This window comes from Anser anser (genome assembly GCF_964211835.1).
Source record: "Anser anser genome assembly, chromosome: 1".
Lineage (NCBI taxonomy): Eukaryota > Metazoa > Chordata > Aves > Anseriformes > Anatidae > Anser > Anser anser.
Genome location: NC_139720.1, coordinates 118,705,820 through 118,729,366, shown reverse-complemented (window position 1 = coordinate 118,729,366; position 23,547 = coordinate 118,705,820). Strand labels below are relative to the sequence as shown.

At 38.5% G+C, this 23,547-nt stretch overlaps 1 protein-coding gene across 15 annotated transcripts in view; it reads left to right on the top strand.

Annotated features, from left to right (window-relative positions):
• The window catches only part of KDM6A (lysine demethylase 6A), a 155,555-nt gene that overhangs the window by 63,308 nt on the left and 68,700 nt on the right, over positions 1–23,547 (top strand). For all 15 annotated transcript variants that reach the window (XM_083837717.1, XM_083837725.1, XM_083837726.1 and 12 more), the window contains exons 5-6: positions 9,068–9,126; positions 19,147–19,267. In XM_083837717.1, coding sequence (XP_083693843.1) covers positions 9,068–9,126; positions 19,147–19,267 — 180 coding nt within the window. The remainder of the gene's footprint in view (positions 1–9,067; positions 9,127–19,146; positions 19,268–23,547) is intronic.

Below are 23,547 nucleotides of genomic sequence, written 5' to 3'. Positions count from 1 at the left end.
AACTGCCCCAGAAGAAAAGATTTTAAAGCTAACAACTTTGAGAGGTTTCCCGTAACTTATCCTCATAAGAAAAGGTAAAGTCAGTATTAAGAAAGACTAGTGGACTCCTTCTTCAAGACAGTTGTGATGTTCTGTTAGCAGCTTTTCAGAGTTGATTTTCCAGAAGGTAAATGATTGGAAGTAATTTAAGCAGTATCAGACACAGCAGCGGTGATATAACAGTAAGAAGAGGGATTAGTGAGGGAAAGAAGGCTGAGTTCTGGAATAAATGAAGAAAGAGCTAAGTAGTGCAGCAAAGAATTAGCAAAGGAGATAATGGAGAGTGAAGGAAGTGTCCTATCGTTTGGCTTGTTTGTATTTTTTTGTTGTTTGTTTTGTCTTTAGAAATTGAAGGCTCTTAAACTCACTAGCATATATATTCACCGAGTGGGCTGAAAATTTACTGATGTACGGTTTTCTGTCGAGAAATGATGATTTGATGGAATTGAAGTATTCTGTGGGAATGGTTGGTGGGCTGCCCAGCTGCTTTGCCTCGCTCTTGGCTGCTGGCCATCTTGTCTGCTCCCCCAGCTGCCTGTCATGTGGGCCTGCTGGCTTGTCTGTTGGATCCTATTTTAAGTATTTGTACATTCTAACAAATAAAACGGCAAATCACCAATTAGAACACCAATTAGCGATTACTACCAAACCATCTACAGTCTTAATTAGAAAATCATTTTCAGTAATAATTGATTGATACCTAACTAGCAACCATTAATCAATGATCTTGCATTTCATTGCTTAAAATAATCAAATCTTAAAAATCACACATTCTTATTTTACTATTTGATATATTAATACATAAAATATCTATCCAAAATATGCTATCCACTTAAATTTTCGATTTTTAAATGTCAGTGACTAATGTAAAAAAAAAAAAGAGTCAAAGTTGAAACGAGTAGTGAAATTTTATTCGTAAAGCTGATACTCAGAATTTTGTTCCAAGTGTGGGATTTTGTTCAGTTTGCAGTTTATAGAACAAACTGTTTTTAACTAGAGCTAACGAAGCCTGGGTAATGACAGGCTTGTGTCTGTTGTCCTTCAGCACCTCCTGTCCTTCCTTTCCCCACATCTCTTTGTAAGCACACATGAGTTGGAATTCCTCTGGTTGTCCCGGTGAAGCATCCCGAATGACATCTTGTCCCCTTTGACATCTTTGCTGGGCAAGATAAGCACACGCTTGCTCTAAATTTGTGCTGATGGGTTAAGCATGTCTGCCCAAAGAAGGGAAACTGATTGAATTCTGACTGCTTTCTGAAAGCAGACCTTGCTTTGGAGGCTCTTTTCTCTGTCCAGCAACTATTCTCCCTGACATTCCTCAAGCCCTTCACCTTTGGGTCATCTTGCTTTCGATGAAATTCATTCGAAGGCAGCTAATAGATAGGTTCAAGAGTTATTCAGCTGGAAAGAAGAATATACAAGTAGCAACTGTATTCTTAGTGAATTTGGTAAAAAAATTCAAATTAAAAATTTTCCATTAAAGTGTTCTGTGTTCAGCTTGGTTCTGCTTGCTGCTCGGCGCAGTGTGACTGAAGATTCAAGCGAACAACCATGGACAATTTTGTGGCTGTTTTCCTTTGCTGTTTTTTTTACCGGTTTCCTTGCATATATTTGTATCACTTTGTAGTCATTCTTGCCTCATTAAATTCAGTTTGTCCACTCCCATTTTATGTGGAGTGCCTCAGGTAGAGCAGCTGTATAATTAATGATTTTCACGTTTTTCTCCCAACACGGTAGTGATTCTCCAGCAGTGAGAAACTGACAGGGAAATAATGGCGCTACTTGTAAGCTCAGTGGGACTCCTACCTTTGCTGGAAAAGGGTGGAAAAAATGGCAAATGAAGAACATAAAATTCCGTGCTAGTTGTTCTGTTTGAAATGTTTTGAAGATGATGGGTAGAAATAGTGATGATCTAGTACCATATAAAAGGGAATAAAACATTTCAAAAATGCTGTTCAGATGTCATCTTCAAAAAAGGTGTTGCAGTAAGACACGAAGAAGTTTTACTTTCAGAATCACCAAATATTTGAGGTGGGAAGGGATCCCTGGAGGCCACCCGCTCCAAGCCCTGCCCAAGCAGGGCCACCCAGCGCAGGCTGCCCAGGGCCGTGCCCAGGCGGCTTTTGGAGATCCCCAAGGAGGAGCCCCCACAGCTCTCTGGGCAGCCTGTGCCAGGGCTCCTCACCCGCACAGCACAGAAGGGCTGCCTGGGGCTCAGAGGGAGCCTCCTGGGCTCCACTTTGTGCCCACTGCCTCTGGTCCTGGTGCTGGGCACCACTGAAAAGGGCCTGGCTCCGTCCTCTTGCATCCTCCCTTTTAGGTACTTAGGGACATTGATGAGATGCCCCTGAGCCTCCTCTTCTCCAGGCTGAACAGCCCCAGCTCTCTCAGGCTCCCCTCACAGGAGAGGTGCCCCAGTCCCTCCATCATCTTTGTGGTGGCCCTGCGTTGCACTTTCTCCAGTATGACCATGTTTGTCTTGTACTGGGGGGCCCAGGACTGGACCGGGCACTCCAGGGGTGGTCTCACCAGGGCTGAGCAGAGGGGAAGGATCACCTCCCTCCACCTGCTGGCAATACTTTGCCCAATGCAGCCCAGGGTACTGTTGAGATATGTTCTAAGACAGATACCACGTAGTAGAAAAAAAAATAAATTCTATTTTATATTTTTGTTTGTTTGTTTGCTTGCTTGGTTTTTTTCTTCTTAAGAATCAGAAGTGCTTTTCTGTGGAAGAACTGTTCGGCTACCAGTTGTTGGTCATGGTTCCCAGAACAAAGATTGGCAGCTGAACTTACTGATTCATGAAAGTGTGGTTTCATTACCCATGAGTGAAGTGTTTAATCTGTCATACTTCTTGTGTGTGGACCATTTCTTTAACTGGTGAAGTGTGCAGCCGGAGATGCTAAGGAATGGACAAAAAAAAAAAAAAAGACAGTAACCCTTGAGCCGTGCTGATGGTCTTCTTAAAATACTTGTTAGGCTCAAGTTTTACATCAGTAACTTGGCAGTTGAGTTTCTCATATGATGTGTAACTCTTGATTTAAGGTTACTTAAAGCTCACTTTTATGTAAATCAGTGGCAATCTTTTATTTAATTTTTGAAAACCCTCTGTGGTTGCCCTGTCTTTAATATTTGGGAAGAAAAAAAAGTATTTTTAATGAATTAGGAAAGATGCATTGGCCACTTCTACAGGTATTGGGTGTATTTTGGCAGTACTTATTTTGAAAAGATAAACTTCTTAGAGATGAGATGAAAATTCCTTTGTAGTTGTTCACCAAGATGTTAAATGAATTAATTTGTTACAAATGCCAGAATATATTTGTCACAGGAATAATGACATTTATATATTAATCGCTTTCAAGTTGCTGCTGAGTTGAGCAGGCTCGTGCCCATTAACAATTTTAGACTGTTGCGATCATTGCTCAGGAAGCAGGGGCTTGCCAGATATATTTTGTACAGGTGTATTTTAAAGATCCTGTATAAATCTAATGGTTTTCAAGGTACTAAAAAATTTCTTGAAGACCTTGAATAAGCAGAAGCTAATGCTATTCATTTGTAATGCACTACTCGCAAGGATCTTAGTGCTTTTGCAGATGCTGGGAATATGGAGAACCTGTAAATAGGTAGCTCTCATTTATATTTGTACAAACACGAAAAAAGAAATCATTTGAACCCTCCCCTCTTCCTCCCAAATACTTTGCAACTGCTAGAGCTTGTCAGCTCCCAAAGGGCCGTAGCTGTTCATGCGTGAGAGCCTGAGTGGAATTTTTATGCAGTACGTGCTCTCCAGGGAACTGTTACTATACACTGAGTAGTGTCAGGAGGAAATATTAGGGACAAGAGTGTCAAAACTTCATCTTTATTTATTTATTTTTAGTAAATAAATAAGCATTCTCACATTTGAACATAAAAATTGCTTTGCTTCGAACACGTGGCTGGCACACCCTGTGGCCCCTGGACATAACCCAAGCTGTCCAGCCCCTTTGTTGTCCCAGTTAGGTTTTCTGAGGTGCTGTGGGCCAGGCTCGAGCGGGATTTGAAGTTGCCTTCGGAGTCCTGCTGGAGGCAATTTTAATGTGTCATCAAAGGCTTCGATTCCTGGCAATAGTAAGCAAATGGAAAGTAGTGACTGGTCTTATGAAGGGTGCTGACCTTCATCTCTTTCAACGCCCTTCCTTCATACTGCCACCAACTGTGTGGGGAGTTTCTTGCTCCAGTTACGCTTTTTATTTATCTCATAGTATGGTAGGATATGCTAGGTAGTATTTATTCTGTCTAAACGTTACCAACTTTCTAATAAGTTCACAGGATTATTTTAACTACGTTTGGCCCTGCCCCTTACAGTCATAAAGAAGAAATGGTGTCTTTGCCGACATATATTAGTGGTCAAGGATTTGCACGGAGAAGGCCGGTAGGCCAGCTGTGATGTTATTTCATATTTTTATCCCTCTTCTACTGAACCACAGAACTTGAATTCTCTCATTTCAAATATTTGTATGCTGCTTAGGAGGTAATAAGGAAGCATTGCTTTTTTTTTTTTTAACGTAGGTTTACTGCATAAATCTTCTATCTAGGATTTCACTCTTTCTGTATGGAAGTTCAGTGTGGGTTCGATATGCATTTCGTTGGTACCGCTGTAGGCTCAGAGAGCTTTTACATGTCACTTGTCTTCCACTTCTTCACTTGCGGTAATGCATTTATTTGGGGGGGGGGGGGGGGGGGGCACTGCCCAGTGAACCTGACTGGGAAACTGATCCAGTTAAAAATAATCCTGTTTTATCCAGATATTAATAACTTGGATCAGTTCTGGCATCCAGTTGACTGTAGCACCCTACAAATGATAGTATTGGCAAAGATGAGGGGTACTGCTGGACAGGGGCTGTTTCTAAATCTGCAGTGCTATGAAGCTGTGGCAAAAGCCTTCCTCTTCGTTGGTCAGCTGGAAGGTCCTGACTGGAGGCTGCCCGTAGGCTGCTTTGACTCCTTAGCCTCTTTTTCTGTTCTCTTTCTAGATGTGTCGCTGTTCTCTTACAAACATAATTTCTTTGTATATTCTCGTATTTAGAAAATACAGTTTTGGAGTTGATTAACTGGGTCTCAATTTCTGGTGGCAGATTAAATCTGTTACTGTTGCAAATATCTCCACCCAGATATGGCAGCTGTACATTTCTAGACTCAATCTAATATGGCGGTTTTAAAGTCTGAACGTGAGTAACTTATTACACAGGATGGGTATATTTTTCTGAGCCTATATTTTTAGATTGAGTGTTACTACGGTGTTCTGATTCAGCCATCCTTCTGCTGGAGGTACTGGCTATGTGCTTGAAGATGGAGAAAAAGGCTTTATTGTGAATTTGGCCCGGAGAGCAGAGCACATGGATTGTTGTAGATGTGTTTCCATCTGCTGCTTCAGAGGGGCTATGAAGCACTTATTTCGGTCAGTACAGGAGGTTTGTGAGATGGGTAGGATATTCCTTTCTTGATTGCTAAAAAGAAACGACTAAAAAGTCATCAACACATTTATTCATCTCTTGTTACGTAGAATGGTACAAAAGATACATTGTTGTCTTCTGAGTTACCCATCACTAAATTAATGTAGTCTATACATTTTGTCAAATATAATTGAAATTTTGCTCAGCATAAAATAGTGCATGTAAGTAGCAGAATACACAATATGAACTTGACAGTCTTTTGTAATTGCGTAAGCTTGTCAAATGGAAAGAGATATTTGAGCCATCTAGTGGTTGGTATGAAACATTTTAACACTTTCAACGGGTTGTAGAAAATGCAAATGACACCAACTTGGAAAATGCATTTCTATTTTGTATGCTTTTTGATAGCATAGCTGTAGAATGAAAAAAAATACACATTCAACTTCAAATTTGAGGTAGTCTGTTTAAGTTTGCAGCTTTTTTCAAAGGTGATGTAGATTTTACTGAGGAGATCTGATAATGTAAATATTATGTTTAGAAGTTAATAGCCAAAGAATGAATTTTAGCCTGACATCTTAGAAATTGTGAAGGTTTTGAGGAACTTCATGGAAAAGAGTGTAACAAGATAATTTTGTTTTCTACTTCATACTGAAATAAATATATATACTTGGAGGGGGAAAAAAAGTTGGCTTGTAGGCTTGTATTCTCCATCAGCAGCTATTTATAGTAGGATCTTGAATAACAAGGATTGAATAACAAGATATCGTTACTGAAAAACATGGGGTAGATACTATTCATGATATACCTGTGTTCAAAAGCAAGTAACAGTGGCAATTGAAAACAGGTTTCTTAAGGCGGGGTGCGTGACTTGGAGTCCCAGAATCTGAGATGTCAGGATAAAGGGCATTTTGTAGATGAAAATCCGTCTTGTAATGCAGCTTCATGATCCTGCTTGGTCCTGATAAGTGTTAAGCTGTTCTAGCTTTTCATATGGGCTGTTGCCAGTAAGAACTTGGCTGCATGTTGAAGTTGCTGGTATTCTGCAGTACAGGCAGAAAAGTTAGTTGCTGAAATAGTGAACTTCACATGTAACTCACCTTGAATTACTGATGGGAAAGTACTGCATGCACGGAACCTCTGTATTATCTCCCAGTCCTCGTGAAAGCCCCATCCAGCTTCAAGCCCAGATTAAAAGATATTTTTTAATCATTTAGACAAATCTAATGAATAATCAACAAGCAGTACTAATGGTGTTACGTGTAGTTAGAGCTGTAGTGTTTCAAAACAGATGAATACAGTCCATACTGACATTCCAGAATTTGCATCTTTACATTTGCAGTAAAGTATTAAAAAGTCTTAAATCTTGACCTGTTTTTTATTGAGAAGACAGTGGTATCCTAACATGTTTTTAAGGTCAGTCCCAAGTGCATTGCAAAGCTGAATGAGAAAAATCAGAAGGCCAGCCACAGAACAAAGGATGGAGCTGTAATAGCGGACTTGTGTTTTACTGCAATGGGGGCAACCTGAAAGCTTCATGCAAATTCGATATACTAATTACACATGGACAAATCACCTGCATTTTGGTCTTGTCATAAGCCTTGATTGTTGAGTATTATTAACCCTTAGGACCAAAATAACAGCTAGATTAATCTTCTGAATATTCAAATTTTGACTGTGAATTCTAATAGGTATCAGAAGAGGAATTAAACTCTTAAAGATTGAAGAGGTTTTAGTTGTCTGGTATATTTTTGCCTGAATTTTGCGGTGTGGTGATGAAGGATTTTTTTAGTATTATTCTCAGTCTCTATGGTGATCTAGTCTTGGATCGCAGTTGTTGAATCTCCGAGGTAACATTGAACAACTTTGTTCACTTCAGTTCTCTAAATAAGCACGGCCAGAAAAGAGTAAAGGCAGCTAGGTGTACGCTGTATTTTGCAGGCTTCCATGTTGCACGTGTGAAATCTCTCCCCATTGTTGTCTCACTTCTTCATTGAAAACACTGTAGTCCGAGACATTATGTATGTTCAGTTTTTGAGCTTGTCTTCGTTCTTAGTGTGCTGTTGCCAGAACAGATTTGAGTAACAGCAATTACGTTGGGTACAGAGTTGAAGATCTCATATCTTTATGATGTCCATGTTGTGGTTTTGTTCACTTGAACAGGAACGTGATTTTATGGTAGTATTAACGACTGTCATCTTTTTATTGTCTATGTACTTCTCTTTCCACTCCCTTTGTACAGTGCTCTGATTGTCATAGTAGCTGGTCATACCACAGCGTTTTCTTGGAACCTGTCCATTGCTAAAGCTATGATCCAACTGTATTCATGAAAGGATCTTTGGCATTTCCCCTGTTTTTAATTTGCATTTAGAAGATGCAAATGAGGTATAATGAAATTGTAATACTAGGTTCTGTTTCTGATGAGTGCTTGCTCTTCAAATTATGTTCTGGTTACCAATTGCTTTCTGGGAGAAATTTGCTTACATCTCATATATTTCAGTTGGGTTTAAGGCATATCTAGGATTCCTTTTGTTAGGTTCCATAGAAATGAGAGTTGTTGAAGAAGTGAGTGCAAGTGGAATAGGGGTTATCTTGAAGAAGAATCTTTGAGAATGGAAATGCCATCTCTGGCTCATGTATTAGAGCTCTGTTTCCTTTGGGATGTATTCACAGTCTCTCAAAAACAGCGTTACACACACAAAAAAACTAAAATTGTGTTGTAGGCAGCATATATGTGTTTTCTTCTGTAAATAACGGAATAGCTGCTAAACAGAGAACAATTTTACTGGGGCATAACATTTTTCAAAAGAAAATGTTGGTTAATTTTTATATAATTTAGGAAATATGTAATATTTATTTGGAAAATGAGGTATTTAATCATTCATTAACCCCCCGGTAATGTGACTTTGGAAGCAACACTTTGTGAAAAGAATATGGGGGGGAGATGAGTTGTCAGAAGGAAAATGGTACATTTTTTTCCTTTTACTGCAAAATAGGGTAATCGAAGATAGAAATTAGATTAATGATGAAGAAATCTGATTGTCTTAGGTTTGAAGCTGATGGCCTGTATTTTTAATATTCAGAAAAATTACAGTTTTTACAGCATATTTTCAGATTCATATAATTAATGTTCTACTTCAGACACTGAAATTAGTGTGCATAGCTTTGTTTACTTTTATGTGAATATAAATTATTATAACTATGACATGGTCTTAGGTTATAAAACATTTTTATTGTATTAAATTGCCAAAGACCGTTGTTTGCTTTCCTGCTATTGTACAAATGGAACAAAGCACATCAGTGTCTCTGATGTGAAAGTAGTTGAATATTATGGTAGTTACTGTTCCTCAAAAAATACGTTTCTGCATTTAAATTCAGAATTTAGTACTAAATTTTACAAAGAATTGCATTTAAAAAAAAAAAATCTGTAGCTATCTTCTTATTCCTTCTTTTTTGTTTTTCCTGTTCAAGGTAAAATTAAAATACGCCTATCTCATAATGGAAATTGAATGTCAAACGATGAACAAAATACTTGCAACTCAGTGGTATAGGTTATGGTTGGTGTATCTGGTTTTAAACATTGTTTCTTTTCTTTACAGAATGCTGCCTTTTTATATGGCCTTGGTTTGGTCTACTTCCATTACAATGCCTTTCAATGGTAAGTTGGAATAAACTAACAGTATCTGTATTTTTTATTGTTTATTGGTAGGTGAATATTTCAACTTTAATGTTAGTGTATAATGGTTTAACTTTTGTAGCATAAATATGATACTTGAAGGTATATTGTCCTGTATCTCATATCTGACTTACTTGTGGCAGCCACAGCAGTTGCTTGAATAGGAAAGCAATTACAGAGAAAGAGTTTTAGCTTCCTATAATGCAATTCAGCAAGGGGAATGTAGCGGTATGACTCAACAGGTTTTTGTGAATTCTCAGTGTCTATGGTCTGCAGCATATGTTGTGAAGAAATTTTCTGTTTCTCTGGGAAAAGAAGTGCCAAAGTAGGTTTGTTTTCATTTAGCTTGCTATTCAGTAATTTTTCCATAACTGTATACAGTGACAGGTTTTGGACGTGAGCAGCAGTACACTTTGTCCTGAATGTTTAAAACTGTCATAAAAACTCAGTTATAAAGAGCTGTAAATTCTGGCAGGGTTTTGGGGGTGGGAAGGGCTTGCTTTTGTGCTGGAGGTGGGGAAAGGTGTTGTTTGATGGTTTTTTGGGTGATTTTGTTTTTGTTTTGCCTCACCGGTGATGAGAGAAGAATGAGAAATTGAATAGACTTGATTATTGGGGTTCTCCTGACAGATCCTCAAACTTTCCTAGTCAGTAATAAGAACGGTCTGGTTTATTCTTACACACATATTGTTGTTATCGGAATAAAGTCAGATAAAAGGAGTGTTTAGATCAGAGCTTTTTTCATAAATTTGATTAGTTTACCTTTTTTTTCTTTCTCTTCCATGCTGATTTCTTTGTGGTATATATTGCTTTAGTAACACTTAGTACAGAAGCTCATAATAAAATGAATGTGATTTTACTATTTAGTTGATTACAAAAAAAATTATCATCTTATTGGACTAAGCATGCCTGAAGCTAAGGAAGTAATAAGTGACTACTGACTGATAGCTTGGAACAACAACATGAGATTTCTGCCCACCTCCTACTCCCACCCCCCAAATAAATTTATCAAAAGTTTCTATGTGTCTGTAAGACAAAAGTTTCATGCTTTCCTCAGGCAGGAAGTAAGCTTTTATTTTTGAAATTAACATAAGTTGGTTAAATCATGATCTCAGAAGCTTGATATTTTTTTTCCCCTCTCACAACTCAAATGCTTTCTTTATTAATAGTGGTGCAATGTATTGTACATGGCATGCAATTACATTCCATTCTAATGTGAGAGAAGAGCAAAAGTTTTCAGAAAAACTGAGAATCTTTTAAGATTGTGATCATCTTTCTTGAATTTTGCTAAGTTTCAGAATGTTCTTGTTCTGATGCAGGCTTGGCTTCATCATTGAACGTGTTACAGTTTGCACTGTGAAAATGATCGAAAATGAGTCAAATTACACGAAAAGTTAGATTTAGAGTAGTTAATTATTGAGAGGCCACCTTTTCAACGTAGACTGTTGCCATTAGTGGGTCAGTTTTTTTGGCACCGTTCAGTGGAGGGAGCAACAAAGTCAGGTCATTGTGAGGCCTAAGTATTGATAGTTTGCTGCCTTGAATTAATTCAGATTTTTCTTACATGCTTTTGAGTAACCTTGTTGAGAACGTGAGTATATATTGATGTCTTAAGTTATGATGTCTTAACTGCATATAGAGCTGTTTGTTAATGTAGTTTAAAGTAATCAAATCTGTCTCTTCATTCATACCACAAAGGTATATGTAGTGTGGTACTAAAGAAGTTGTGCATATGAGAATATTGGGTAGAATTTTTAAAGGAAGAAAGTCTAATGCAGGTAAAATCTTCTACTTCTGTATGTGATTTTTTTAATCCCCTTGATTTATTTTTTTTACTATGTTTTGGGGACAGGAGTGGATTGCATGGTTGTGAGTATTTAGGGTGTGACAAAATCATAATTAGCCTGGAGCTGATTGCAAGTCACTTGCAGTAGGGATGTTCTTTGTATGCTTAGTCTTCCACAAGTCTCCACTGCAGATTGCAAGGAGAATCTTCCTTCTTTCAGAGTGAAACACTAGTCAGACCGTCTTGTTTTCTGCTGCAGTTATTCCATCTATTTCCATTCATAAAGTACACAAATCTGTGTATTTCATACAGGTAGAGGAGGCCCCAAGATTGTTTAAGGTTGTTTAACCTACTGTGCTTCATTCATGAATATTTTATTTTATTCATACAACCTTAGATAGTCATAGATTTTAAGGAGAGGCATGTACATAGTCTTCCCAAAAGTAAGGGTTAATGAATCATCTGTCATACAAATTGGGATAATATAAGAGCAAGTGAGAATAAGGTCAGTTTTAGAGTCGTTGTTCGTATTTTCACGTTATTTTTTGAGTTTTCCAGTATTCATAAAAAGAAGTGTTGGACTGACTCCAAGACACATGCAATTCTCTGTATTCAATATTGCACGCTTCTGTACATGCTAAAGAAGCGTTACAGTGTTAAGTACTGAATCTTATCTGACACATCATTTTATATCGGTTGTTTTGTTTGACAATTTATGTAAGAACTGAAAGTACTTATATACATGTAAGTATATGTAAATATTGTGATAGCGTGATCAAAGATATTTTATGCAATTTTTTTAGTAAGATATGACATGAGGGATTAGCTCCAAAGAAAGTTGTATAGATCTTAGATTTTGATAATCTTTCTACACCATTTGTCATCAAGTTGTGAGAGAAGTGGATGGCTGGTTTTCGCTGTTTCTCAAGTAGGGCAAAACACCAGAATTGAGATAGCTGAGATACTGTCATAACTTGAATAATTTCATGTCCTCCATAGTTGTCTTCTAGATGGAACAATTAAAAAATTTTAGTTGTTTGTCAAAGACTATCCTTCAACTCAGTGCAATAGCTACAGTCCATGTAGTGGCTTGAATGCCAATTTTGCTCTGTCACTTCAGTAAGGAATCTGAACCTGCCTGGTGTACGATCTGCAGATTTGAGTCCCCCCAAGAGAAGCAGATGGAGTCCAAGCTCTGCAGCTGTGTCCCGAAACTGGTTCTCCTGCTCCCCTTGGGTCCCCGTGCACTAACTGTGGTGCTCTGAGGCCAGCCCGCAGCGTTTTCAATAACTGTTACCCTGCAAATTGCTGGACAGCGTGTGTGAGAGAGAGGGTGTTCCTTAAAACACCTTACAGGAGATGGAGATCACAGTCACCCTTCTTGCATTGTTTAACATATCCTTTGGCTCCTCAGTCCAAGGATTCTTTAGCAGCTTAGAAGTTTAGTATTACATAAAACCTTGTGCTTCAGCATAGACACCTTTGCAGGACCCAGCCCTGAAGAATACCAAAGACGAATGTGAGTGGTGGTCCAGACCCTTTCCTTCTCCTCCATCATGGCTAAAGTTGCAGACTGCCTTAGGGAAATCTGCCGTCTCTGGCAGGAGCTGTGGCCTCCCTGCAGCTATCCTTATCAAAGCAAAAGCAATGAGGTCATCTGTGCAATATCTAGATCATAGCTGAACCACCATCTCTGATTCTGGCTCTTCTAAAGTATCTTCACACCTTTGTAAGCCGGGGTGTCCTGTACGTTGGCATTTCGTCCGTTAGCTTAAGTTTGACTCATTGGAAATGGGATAGGAGCTCAGTGCAAAAAAGTTTGTTTTTTTTTATTGCCTCTGCAGCTCGGATTCAGAATTGAATATTGACATGAAGAAGTCAGCTGCAGTCCCCTACACCTTCCATTATTCTTACCTGATTCAAGTAAAGACATTCAATGGGCAAGAGGGAGTAAGGATATGAAACCCCTACTGGGGGAAGGCAGCACCTCCATCTCCAACGCACAAGCACTGAGCAGGCTCTCCACATCCCTTCTCTGCCGCTGCTGCTGAATTCCACAATCCTCCCAAGGCCAAGCAGGCAGTAGTAGCATGCGGCTCTCAGTTGGTATCTGTGGTACTGTGTCCCAACTCTGCTGGCCTCCAGACTCTTGAGAATCATTTTTCTTATAGAAATCCTTCAAAGACTTCAGTGGGACAGGAGCATTCTTTTACAGGTACCCACTTTGTGGAACACGTGGAAAACTTACCATTGACCTCTGAGAGGGGCCTTAGTGCCAGACTTATTTAATTACTTACTTGTGCTGAAGGAGTCTGTTCTCTTTCTTGCTTCGCTCCAGGTTTCCTGGCTGTCATTCTGTTGTATCTTATTTTAAAGAAAGTGAAGGTTTGCTGTTCTCACAGTCATCTTGAAAAGCAGCTGATTAAAGTGTTTTTCAAGTATTCAGGTCTACAGTGGAATGTAAACTTTTTTTCAGCAGTCTTGCTGGCCAGCCTTCAGTCTTGCATTCATGATCATTTAACCAAGAAACTGCTGTTTTATGTTGGTCATTGCCCATCTGTGGCAGCGGGAGAGTCCTGTCCTGTGCTGCTGAGGTCCCTTCTTGGCCCTTCTTTGCTTTCTGTCTCGATACAGTTGTCTTTTTCAGCAGTAAGCTGTTATTAACACAGTAAGATTTACACATGAGGGGGATTATTACTGTTTTTCCAGCAGGACCAGATCCTTCAGATGCTTCTCAAGCTGTTTGTGCCAGTCGTTGGCAGGTCCGAGGAACCAGGCTCTTCCCAAAGAGTGGTGTGTGTGGGAATGCGAACCACCTGCTGGGGACCTCCTTCACTTTAGTGGGAGCACTTCACCCTTTCCTGCAAACAGCAACCACTCGACTACTTCATCAAATGCAGTCTCTGCTCTGCCTGCCTCCAGGTATAGCAATAGTTGGTGCTGTCGTGGAAGGCACGGCATTTGATGAAATAGTTCAGTGGCTGCAGTTTGCCTGAGAAGTGCTGAGGTTTGCCTAATTGACAGTGACATTGCCCTAGTAATTTGAACCTGAGGAGTTCCTGCTTTGGAAACACCTGCTACAGGGAAGTCCACGACGGACGTCATTTGAGAGCAGAAAAACAGCTTGCCCGCCAATAACCGGCAATCTTCAACATACACATTTATATTTATTTTCCTCTTCTATCAGAGTCCTCTTAGATGGTCAGTCGTTTTTAGTCTGTAGTTAATAAGGAGTGCAAAGTTTAAACAAGCACTGTGTAGATACTGCATTGTCAAATAGTTCTTAGTTTTCAGGTGGCTGGGTCTACATATCTATTTTTATATATGTAAAATGGGAATGTACATGTAGACTACAAATACTAGTGGCAGTTAACCATGAGCAAAGTAGTAATTGATTTGTCTTTTGTTCTCTTTTTGTCATTGTCTATCAAACCTATTTCTTGGACTTATGAAAAAGCATAGTATCTGTTGGTAACAGGAAAATAAAAGGGTAGTCTCAGCTGCTGCTATGGAGAAATGTTTGGAGCCTGCTGCTCAAAATGTTTCAGTATTCAACTGTTATGGCACAATGGACAGAGGAGTTACTGTATCTAAAGACTGTTTAAGTATTTCATGAAAATGCGGTAATGACTATTTCTGTATACGTAAATTTTGTTTATGTTCAAACTATGCCGATGAGTTTCAAATAGGAATTTGTCCATCATATCCTCACGGTATTTTCGTTAGTTATGCTTGGAGCAGGTGGTTGGAAAATTGAAAGAGAATAAAGAATAATAAAAAAGAAAGTTTTACTCCAGCTGCACCAAGTAGTTTTCCCGACATGTTATGTTCTTTTCTTTTGTAGGCTTTTTATGATTTTAATGCACTTTGTTAGAAACTCATGAATGCAACTTCTGAATAGTTAAATTGATGCTATTTATTATATACTTCTGTCCAGTTCAAGTGGGTTTTTATTCACAGTCTGTGAAGGCTTATTGGAAGTAAAGGCTTCCAATACGTCTTATGAGAGTTCACTAAATCTTTAATATAATATTCTATTAATTATTATTCAGCCTGCTTTCTTGCATAATAGTAGGCATTGTTGTATAGATGAGTGGGTGGAAAGATAGCTGTAGTATTGATTTTGAAAGTCTAGATTTGGAAATGATAGATTCATGTCACTTTTATATTTTCTCAATTATTGTAGCAGTGCTGTACAAACGTAAGCCCAGAGGTGTACTTCATCCTCTGCAGTCTGTTTTCCAGTCCTGCTTTCCCATTTTGTCTAGTGTTAGCTAGCCAGCCTTTCCTGCCTGTTAATGGATACCTTCCCATTCTTGTTGAAGACTCTAATTTAATTTAAATAAATTCCAGTAGACTTAAGCAAAGTTTTTTTCTTGCCAGGCAGTTGATCAATATCCTTTAGAGAACAAACCTGAAGTCGTCTCTTGCTGAATTTAGACTACTGTCATTTATTTCTACAGTATGAGAGCTCCCAGCTGTTCATTTCTGTGATTTATCCTTTGAACTAATGTATGTTTAGTCTGCTAAAGGATTAAAATGAAAAGCTGTGTCCGTGCATGAAGGCCAGTTAATTAGCGGTGGAGGCTAACAACCTATTTGAGCAAGGCTGTGTGCCATCATCTCATCTTCTACTACTGCACTTGCTCCTACTTTCCACTTACTCTCATGTCCTCTTCCTTCCATGTTGCACCGTGTACCCAGATCCATTGTCATTTCCTTTGGATGTTGATGAGCACTTAGAACTGGGATGTATGACGGTGACATTGCAGGTGTTTTGCTATTGGTGTAGTAAGGGGCTGAGTCTGGAGCTCTGAGCATGGCAGAGAGGCTGAGGAAGCCCCAAAATAAAACCAGAGGATTTCCTTTGGTCCTTGTTCTTGATGTCTCCTGTAATTACGGATCCATTGCTATTTAGCTTAAATTTTTCTCATAGGCAAAATTAGATCAGTATTAATTCATCTATAGTGTAGAACTGCTTGTCTTTAAGAGTTAATATAATTAAGTCAGAGTTCGTATACAAATAGTTACTGTAATAATTAATGTTAATAGGAAAATGTCTTCTCAGTTTCGAGTGTTTTATTCTATGAAAATTTTACTAGTTAAGGCCATTGTTGTCAAATTAGACACGAGCGCCTACTATTGGTAGAAATTGTTAAAAATGTTGCCTTTCAGATTACTTTATTTGTAAAATTTTGAGGATTCAATTTTTTGTAGAAATAATGGAAGTAATTTGTATTTGTTATTGGTGGTAATCATCTTGGAAAAGCTACAAATTGCTTGATTGATATGGAATGAACACCAAAATTAAATAATAGAAATAAATAATATTTATGTATAAATAATATTTTGAAAGAAAAAGAAAATATATCTTAATACCTGATTTTTAGTTAGAAAAGCTACTTTGGGAGATATTTGCCATATTCTTTTAACATTTATGCCTTAATTTACTGAAATAATTGTGCTTAATTATAAATGTGTTATTTATTGGAATTCTCTTTTAGTTTTTATTATGGCATTCAGGGATACAGAGGTTTTTTTTCTAGATGCAAGCAAGACACTGGCACAGGAGTTTACTAGCATTTTGAGTATGATTCATGCTTAAAAGTAAATCCATCAAGTACTAGAAACTGAAAGAACATTTCTAAATAGAGTCTTTCACCAATTGCTATGACTCCATCCATCCGTTCCATTGCAAAGCATCTCTGCATTTTCCTCCCCAAACCATCAGTTTAGGAGTGATCAAGTAGAGCTGAAATGTTCAGCTAGAACGCCGCTATCTGACGGTTAGCATGGTAACTGAAATAACATCTTAAAGGTTGTAGAGATTTTCTTTGTACTGATTAAGTTTATCCAAATGTCCATCAAAGCAGGTTCAGAAAGGTGCCATTGCTTCTTGCACTGATCATGTTTAAGGGAGTGATGTCTTGTTCTGTTCATTTTCTTCCTTTTTCTATGTTTTGGGCTTGGCTTGATTAAAAATTTGTCGGGTTATAAGGTTATCGCAAATACTTACAATTACTACTGATGTTGAACCTGATGCCACGAGCATCTTAGACAAGGGTGAACGCTGTTGCCTTGTCATCTGTACGAAGGTAACTACACCTTGCAAACCTCAGGGGCTGTCTGTGACTAGCAGGTTCAAGTGCTAAATGTGATACAGTCGTCTTACTGTCCACTGGTTGCAACTTCACTTTGTTTCGAGTGCAGTACTCCTCTGAAAGATGGGGTAGGCAAGATTCTTGGTCTTTTGAATGAATGACGCTGTATATTCAAACTGAACTTGGAAGTTGTCCTTAAAAGCCAGTTGCTGTACTGTGGCTTCATTTAACTCTGTTGTTCAGCTGTGAAAATGAATACTATTTTCTGTTCAGTAAGATTTAAAATTATGTCTTTCAGAGTTTTATTTTTTAGTAATCCATGTTTCAGTGATATTTGTGAGTGAGACAAGACATGACATAGGGAAATAGGAAAATATTTTCTGACCAGGCAAGCTGGCTAAAATGCACAAAATTTGAAGCTCACAAAGCGTATATGAGCGTGGTCAGTCCCACATGTGGTATAGAACTGCAGTGGCTTTAATTCTTGATTTTTGACCTCTCTTCGATGGGGAGACCATGCTTAGTGATGTTCTTCGTTTTTAGAACTTAGTATATATTACTGTCTTTGAACAGGACACAAATAATGGATTTTTAAATGCCAGTGCCCAACATACTGCATACTGTATTAGAGTTAAGATAAGAAATGCAGGTAAACAATAATAAAATCTGTACTTCTGTGTGTAACAAAAGCGTAACTTAAAATGGTAGTAGAATCTACAAGCATTTGTAAGCCAAAATTTGGAGATCGTTACACTGTTTGAAGGGTTTTCTTATAGACAATAGTGGGCATACTGTTACATGGCGCCCTGTTAGTTACAGTTTTGGAGTGGTTCATGAGGTGTGTAATTCACCACCACCCACGGTATTCCTGGAAAGTTTAAACGAGATGTGAGAGGATGCTTAGCTAGTGCAAGTTGTGTCCCTTTTGTGCTTTACTCGCTTGTATGAGCAGGGAAGTAGGGTACCAGGAGAGGAAGACCTTTCTGAAGGGCTGTAAGCTTCAGTTCCACGGCGAAAACGTAGGTTTTTCCATATTTTCCTACGGCCTCACCTGTCACCTGCCTGCTCAGTGCCGCCCTGGAGGCGAGGCCGGGTGTCCTGCCGTGGGCACTTGGGTCCTGCCCGAAGCACCACTGCTCCCTGATGCCTGTTGCTGAGTGGGCTGTGATGTGTGTGAGGGTCTTCTCTTTCAAACAGTCACTCGATTTCAGGAGAGGTAATGCGATGAGTCTTAGCTTCTTCCTGAATTTCTTGGTGAGTTTAAATCTGTTACCTTTTAGCTTCGTTTCAGCTGTCCTAATTCTACACAGTTGGCCTGAGAGGCAAAACAGGCCGTGTCAGTCCTGCTTAGAGTCACGTTTGTTCTTCCCCAAAATGTAACTGGTCCATAGTGGTTTTGTTTTTTCTGGTGCAGTGCCACCACGAACAGGAGCATGTACAGAGAGGATTTAAAGATAAGGAAATACAATCAGAGCCATTTTCAGATGTCACGGAAATAGGAAAAGCAAGTTACGGTGAGAGTAGGTGGCAGACTTTCATATCTGTGTGGTTGTGGAGGTAGCAGAGTGACTGGAAAGTAAAGGAGTAATAGGTATTACCGAGTCCCTAGGCGGCCTTGGTGCTAAGAAAGGGAGTAACAAAGTTAAAAGTGGAGCAAGTCCGGGCAGTGAGAGGTGTGTGAGATCTTCTAGGCCTCCCGTTCTGCCCCTGCCCTCAGGAGTCCACGCTATCGGGAATCAAAAGCAGCCTAGCAGTTGGCTGTGACAGGACTGACCACTGCGTACACTGTTGTTCTACAGTTGCGTTAATTTTGTTGCTTATTCCTGAATCGTCCTTTCTGAAATAGCACTTTTGTTGCAGTGTTTCAGGCAGCGAGTTAGTTTCTCTAAATGAACAGAGAAGGTGAGACTTTCAAATCGATTAGGATATCTAGAGTACAAAATTACCCAGTCTTTGAAGAACCAAAAATGATGCAGCAAAAACATTTAATCCATTACATTGATATGTTCTTCAGTAACAGTACTTTCTGATTTACTTTCTACTAGTCATACAAATAACTATTATAAAAGTAATACTTCAGTAGAAATTAATACTTTTTATCTGTTTGTCTTTTAGGGCAATTAAAGCATTTCAGGAGGCGCTTTATGTTGATCCCAGCTTTTGTCGAGCCAAGGAAATTCATTTGCGACTTGGACTTATGTTCAAAGTGAACACAGACTATGAGTCCAGTTTAAAGGTAGGTTTAAGTCCTTTCAGATTGAATTTAACATTTGTTATAAGTTGTGTTGCATCTAAAAACTGAAAGGAATGCACAAATATATAGCTGTTATATGCTTCTTGCTTTAGAAATAGAAGTGTTTCGGTATGAAGGATCTTACTCTAAAGACAGAGTAAAGATAAAATTTGATGTTTGTTAAGTACTAAAAATACTCAGAAAAACCCAACAAAGTTACAGATGAGCACTGATACTCTAGCAGTTTAAGTGGAATGGGAACAAAAATTGGTTGTAGGGCTTTCATTAAAATACCAAGTCTTAGGGGAAGGCTTAAATAGAACGTAAAGTCTGAGGAAAAAGAATAAAGGAATTAGCAGTTTGGTTTCTAGATGCTCTTTCTCTTTTTTTTCCTAGCTGCACTATTTCATAAAAATCATTGAAAATAGAAAGCTTTTATGCAAAATACTGTTCTCATATCAATTTTTCATATTGTTTCTGCCCTTCTAGCAGTGTGAAGGGAAGAGGGTAAATGAGTCCCTTGCAAGGAGGACTCTGTGAGAGGGAAAAGGTGTGCAAAAATTGGGGCTGCTGTGCCATATGGCCAAGTAGGGTGTGCCCGTGGCCGTGAGATGTGATGGGGAGCATGGAAGGGTGTGTCGGTTGATTATTCTTTTATTTCATGATTTGAGAGTCAGCTTGTAAGGCAGCAATTTCTGACTAATCAGTTAGAAATGCTTTGTGTTAATATAGTACTTTGTTTCTTCTCTACTCTTTTTTAAATTTCATTTTACTGCTTGTATTCTTTTTTTGGTCACTGATTGTAATCTGTAACTTTTATCTGCTTCCATTCAACACTTTTGCTCTTTTTTTCCCCCTACTTCCGTTTCCCACTTTTATCCCCTTGTTTTTTTCCGTCACAGAATCTAAATTTAGTTATACGTGTCCTGGAAAAAGGATATTTTCTCTTAAAGGAGTTTCACATTACACTGGGAAATACACCTGCATTGTTGAGAATTTTTGTCATTTGTAATTAGCTGTAATTTATAAATACATTTCTGCATATTAATCTCCTCTAAAACCTATAAAAAAACATTTTTTTTTTGTTTTTTTGTTTGTTTCCAAGAGTCTTGTAGAATGGCTTCCTTTTCCTGGCAGATTGTTTTCCTGCAGCTTGTATTTGTGAGGCTATCAGAAACACATTGTCAATGATTTGAAAGAGTGGAGTGTTACTCTCACATTTTTCTTTTGCTCTTTGTAATAACGGGAAGCACTTCTCTCATCAGGCTTTTCCTCTTTCATCCAGAGTCCAAGCTTTCACCAACAGAGACAGATGAAGTTGGGAATTGTAAATAGAGAGGTTGATGTTGCCCAGTAATATGAAAGATTCACTGCAATGAATGGCAAAAGAGGTCAAGGGGGGGGGGTGTAAGTTGGTCATTGTATGGGGAGTGGGATTATGTATGAGTTTGGATGGTCATATATCCCTATACTTTGGCATGAATTTTGCATTGGCAGTTTTGATATATAGGGAATAAAAGGAAAAAGTGCTGAAAAGTGTATTTTGTTTTTGTTTTTAAAGATATTGGATAGGGACAAAATAGAAGAGTAAATAAGCAAGGAAGTAGTTAACTTTTAATGAAGTAGTGGAAGAAGATTCTACATTTTAATTTTTAACGGCAGAAATTGATCAATTAGACAACCACTTCCTGCTGTACCATAAAGTATATAATTTTATCACTGAATCAAGTATTCAAATAGATATGATAAGAATTCATTCTAAATCATCTACTGTGATTTTAACCACTTTGCAAAATAAAAGTTTGTAGATGATTAGGATTTTGAGTATAGCAAACCTTTAGTTTTCATTATACCAACCAGGGTGAGGAGAAAAGCACCAAATAACTGTTTTAAAAATAGTAAAGGAATTAACTTTTTGCAATGCAAAATGACCATGATTCCATTGTTTTTATGTGCAGTATGATTAAATCACTTAGGAAAACAAATAGACACAACAAAAACAGCTTACCCTGTAGCAAAGCGAAGATCTTCAAGGGGATTAAGAAATAAACATGAGGGTGGATTTGCACTGAGGATAGTTTCCTTAAGTCAATAAGACTGCAGGCTGTTGCTAAAAGGATGTCTCATTTTCCACCTCCCTGTCTGATTGCATTGCTCTGCACCCTCTGCTGCACTGAGCCCAGTGTCTTTCCATGTGCAGTCTGAGATGGATCAGAGTCTGAACCACCTCGATTTGGGGTTGCACAGTTACTGGGACTCTGGTAGATGGGAGGAGGTGGGAATGGCAGGGAGTGGGGAGCTGCATGCGTAACTTCTGATGCACAAACACACAAAACTGTACTCTGGAATTACCAACTGAAACACCTAAGGTTGAATTTCTGTTTTGTTTCCTTGGCTGTGAAAATTGTTATTTTTAGCAAGGCATCGATAGCAAACAATGAGGAGCAAGAAATAAAGGATCCAGTGGGGCAATCCAGTTGGTCTTGAACAGTTTCAGCTGTTTTCAGTTTAGTTCAGCTGTGGATTTAATCTAGTGTCCTGAGATGGATTGCTTTTGTTGTATATCAAAATATATAAATTGAGGCATAGAATAAGTGTAATAAGCAGGACAGTAGCTCCTTGAAAAGCCAGTCACGCTGATCCCCGAGTTAAGATTTAAGCCAGAGCTCTGTGAGTAGCAAGTCAGAAAATACTTCCTTAGTGAAGAGAACAAAATGAAGTGGCAGTGGTTATGCACAAGCATGAGGAAAATAAAATCAGAAAGAGTTGATGAAAGAGTGCGAAAGAATGTTTTCACAGAATGTCTGCCTCTTTCTCTGAGACAGAGCGTCTCGTCTTTTCACAACACAAAAGATGAGTAACCTAAAGTAATGAAACAACACAGTTGGCTTTTTTTTTCTTTTTTGGTAGCTCTTATTGAAAGGATTCAGGATTTCACAAGGATGGCTCTGGTTTTTAGGATCTAGCCTGCTAGGGACTCGCCTTGAACACAGGCCGTTTCCTGGGTCTGTAGAGGTCTAACAGAATCCATAGTCAGGTTTGAGCTTCCTGTATGATACAGAGGCAGAAAGGAGAGAAGTGTTCATCTGGTATTCTTCTGTGACGGTTCTGAATTTCACAAATTGTACCAACGTTGCATTAATGTACTTTGAAATATCATAATATTTTTGATGGTATTTAAACATTCATGCTAAGTCTGTAATTGCTAAGAATAAACCACTGCCAACAGATGAGTCATTGTCAGTAAGAGTCTCCAGGCAAAGGGGGAAGGGTGGGAGTATGAAGGTCATATATTCCATGTTTTTCCACAATTTTAGGCCATTAACATAAATCATCTATATTTTATGTAAGCAATTTAAGCACAAAATTAATTTTTACTATTTTAAGATGTTGATGATCAAGATAATTACTAGAGTGCTGTTTAACAAGCATAAAATCAACTCTCAGTGTTTTTTTCAAAAATCAATTACTGCTTTTGCATGTTTTTAATATTGCTGCAGTTAAGACTTGCAAATTACTCTGAGAACCCTTGACTGCTGTGTTACCCCATTGCCATAAACTTTGGCAAGAACACCAGGGCTGTTGAAAATCACTTGGTCTTTAGGATTACATTAACGGAAAAAAAAGCTGCCCTTCTGGTTGAAAGGAAAGTAGTCTTTGTGTAACCTCACAGGACAGTGTTACCTTCAGAAGTGATACGTGAATGCTCAATTTGTCTCATTCAACAGAAAAATAAAATAATTCCAAATTCAACTGCTGTTGTCTTGTGGGCGTAGGGAGGCAGGAGAGATTTTAATATTGATGAATGTAGCAGAAGCATACAGTTAAGGTTTATCTCACATTCCTAACCTTCTCACACTTTCCTGCGTGTCCCAGCCCACCAGGAATTCTGTTTTCGACTGCCTTAGCTATGGTGGTGCCATGGTAAGCTGAACGGAGAATAAAGCAAGATGGCCAGGAATATATAGTATACCTCTTTATTAGTACAGTTAGTGTAGTTGGAAAAAGTGTTCGAGCTTCTGAGCACACGCCGTGTTATTTCTGGCATGTCACCTGCTTTTCTCCTAGTCTTCCTCTTCATTCAATATATTCTTTTAATTTTAGCCTTCTTTTTCGTAACGGTATGTACTCATCCTGTCTTACGTGTGTCTCAGTTCTTCCCCTGAGTACTTTTTGAATCTTAACCAATTTCTAGCAAATATGCTTGAGTGAAAAAGGTTTCAAAGAGAAGTTTCTGGAACATGCCTGTGGAACATGTTGCCCCAGAACCATTTGTCTGAGCT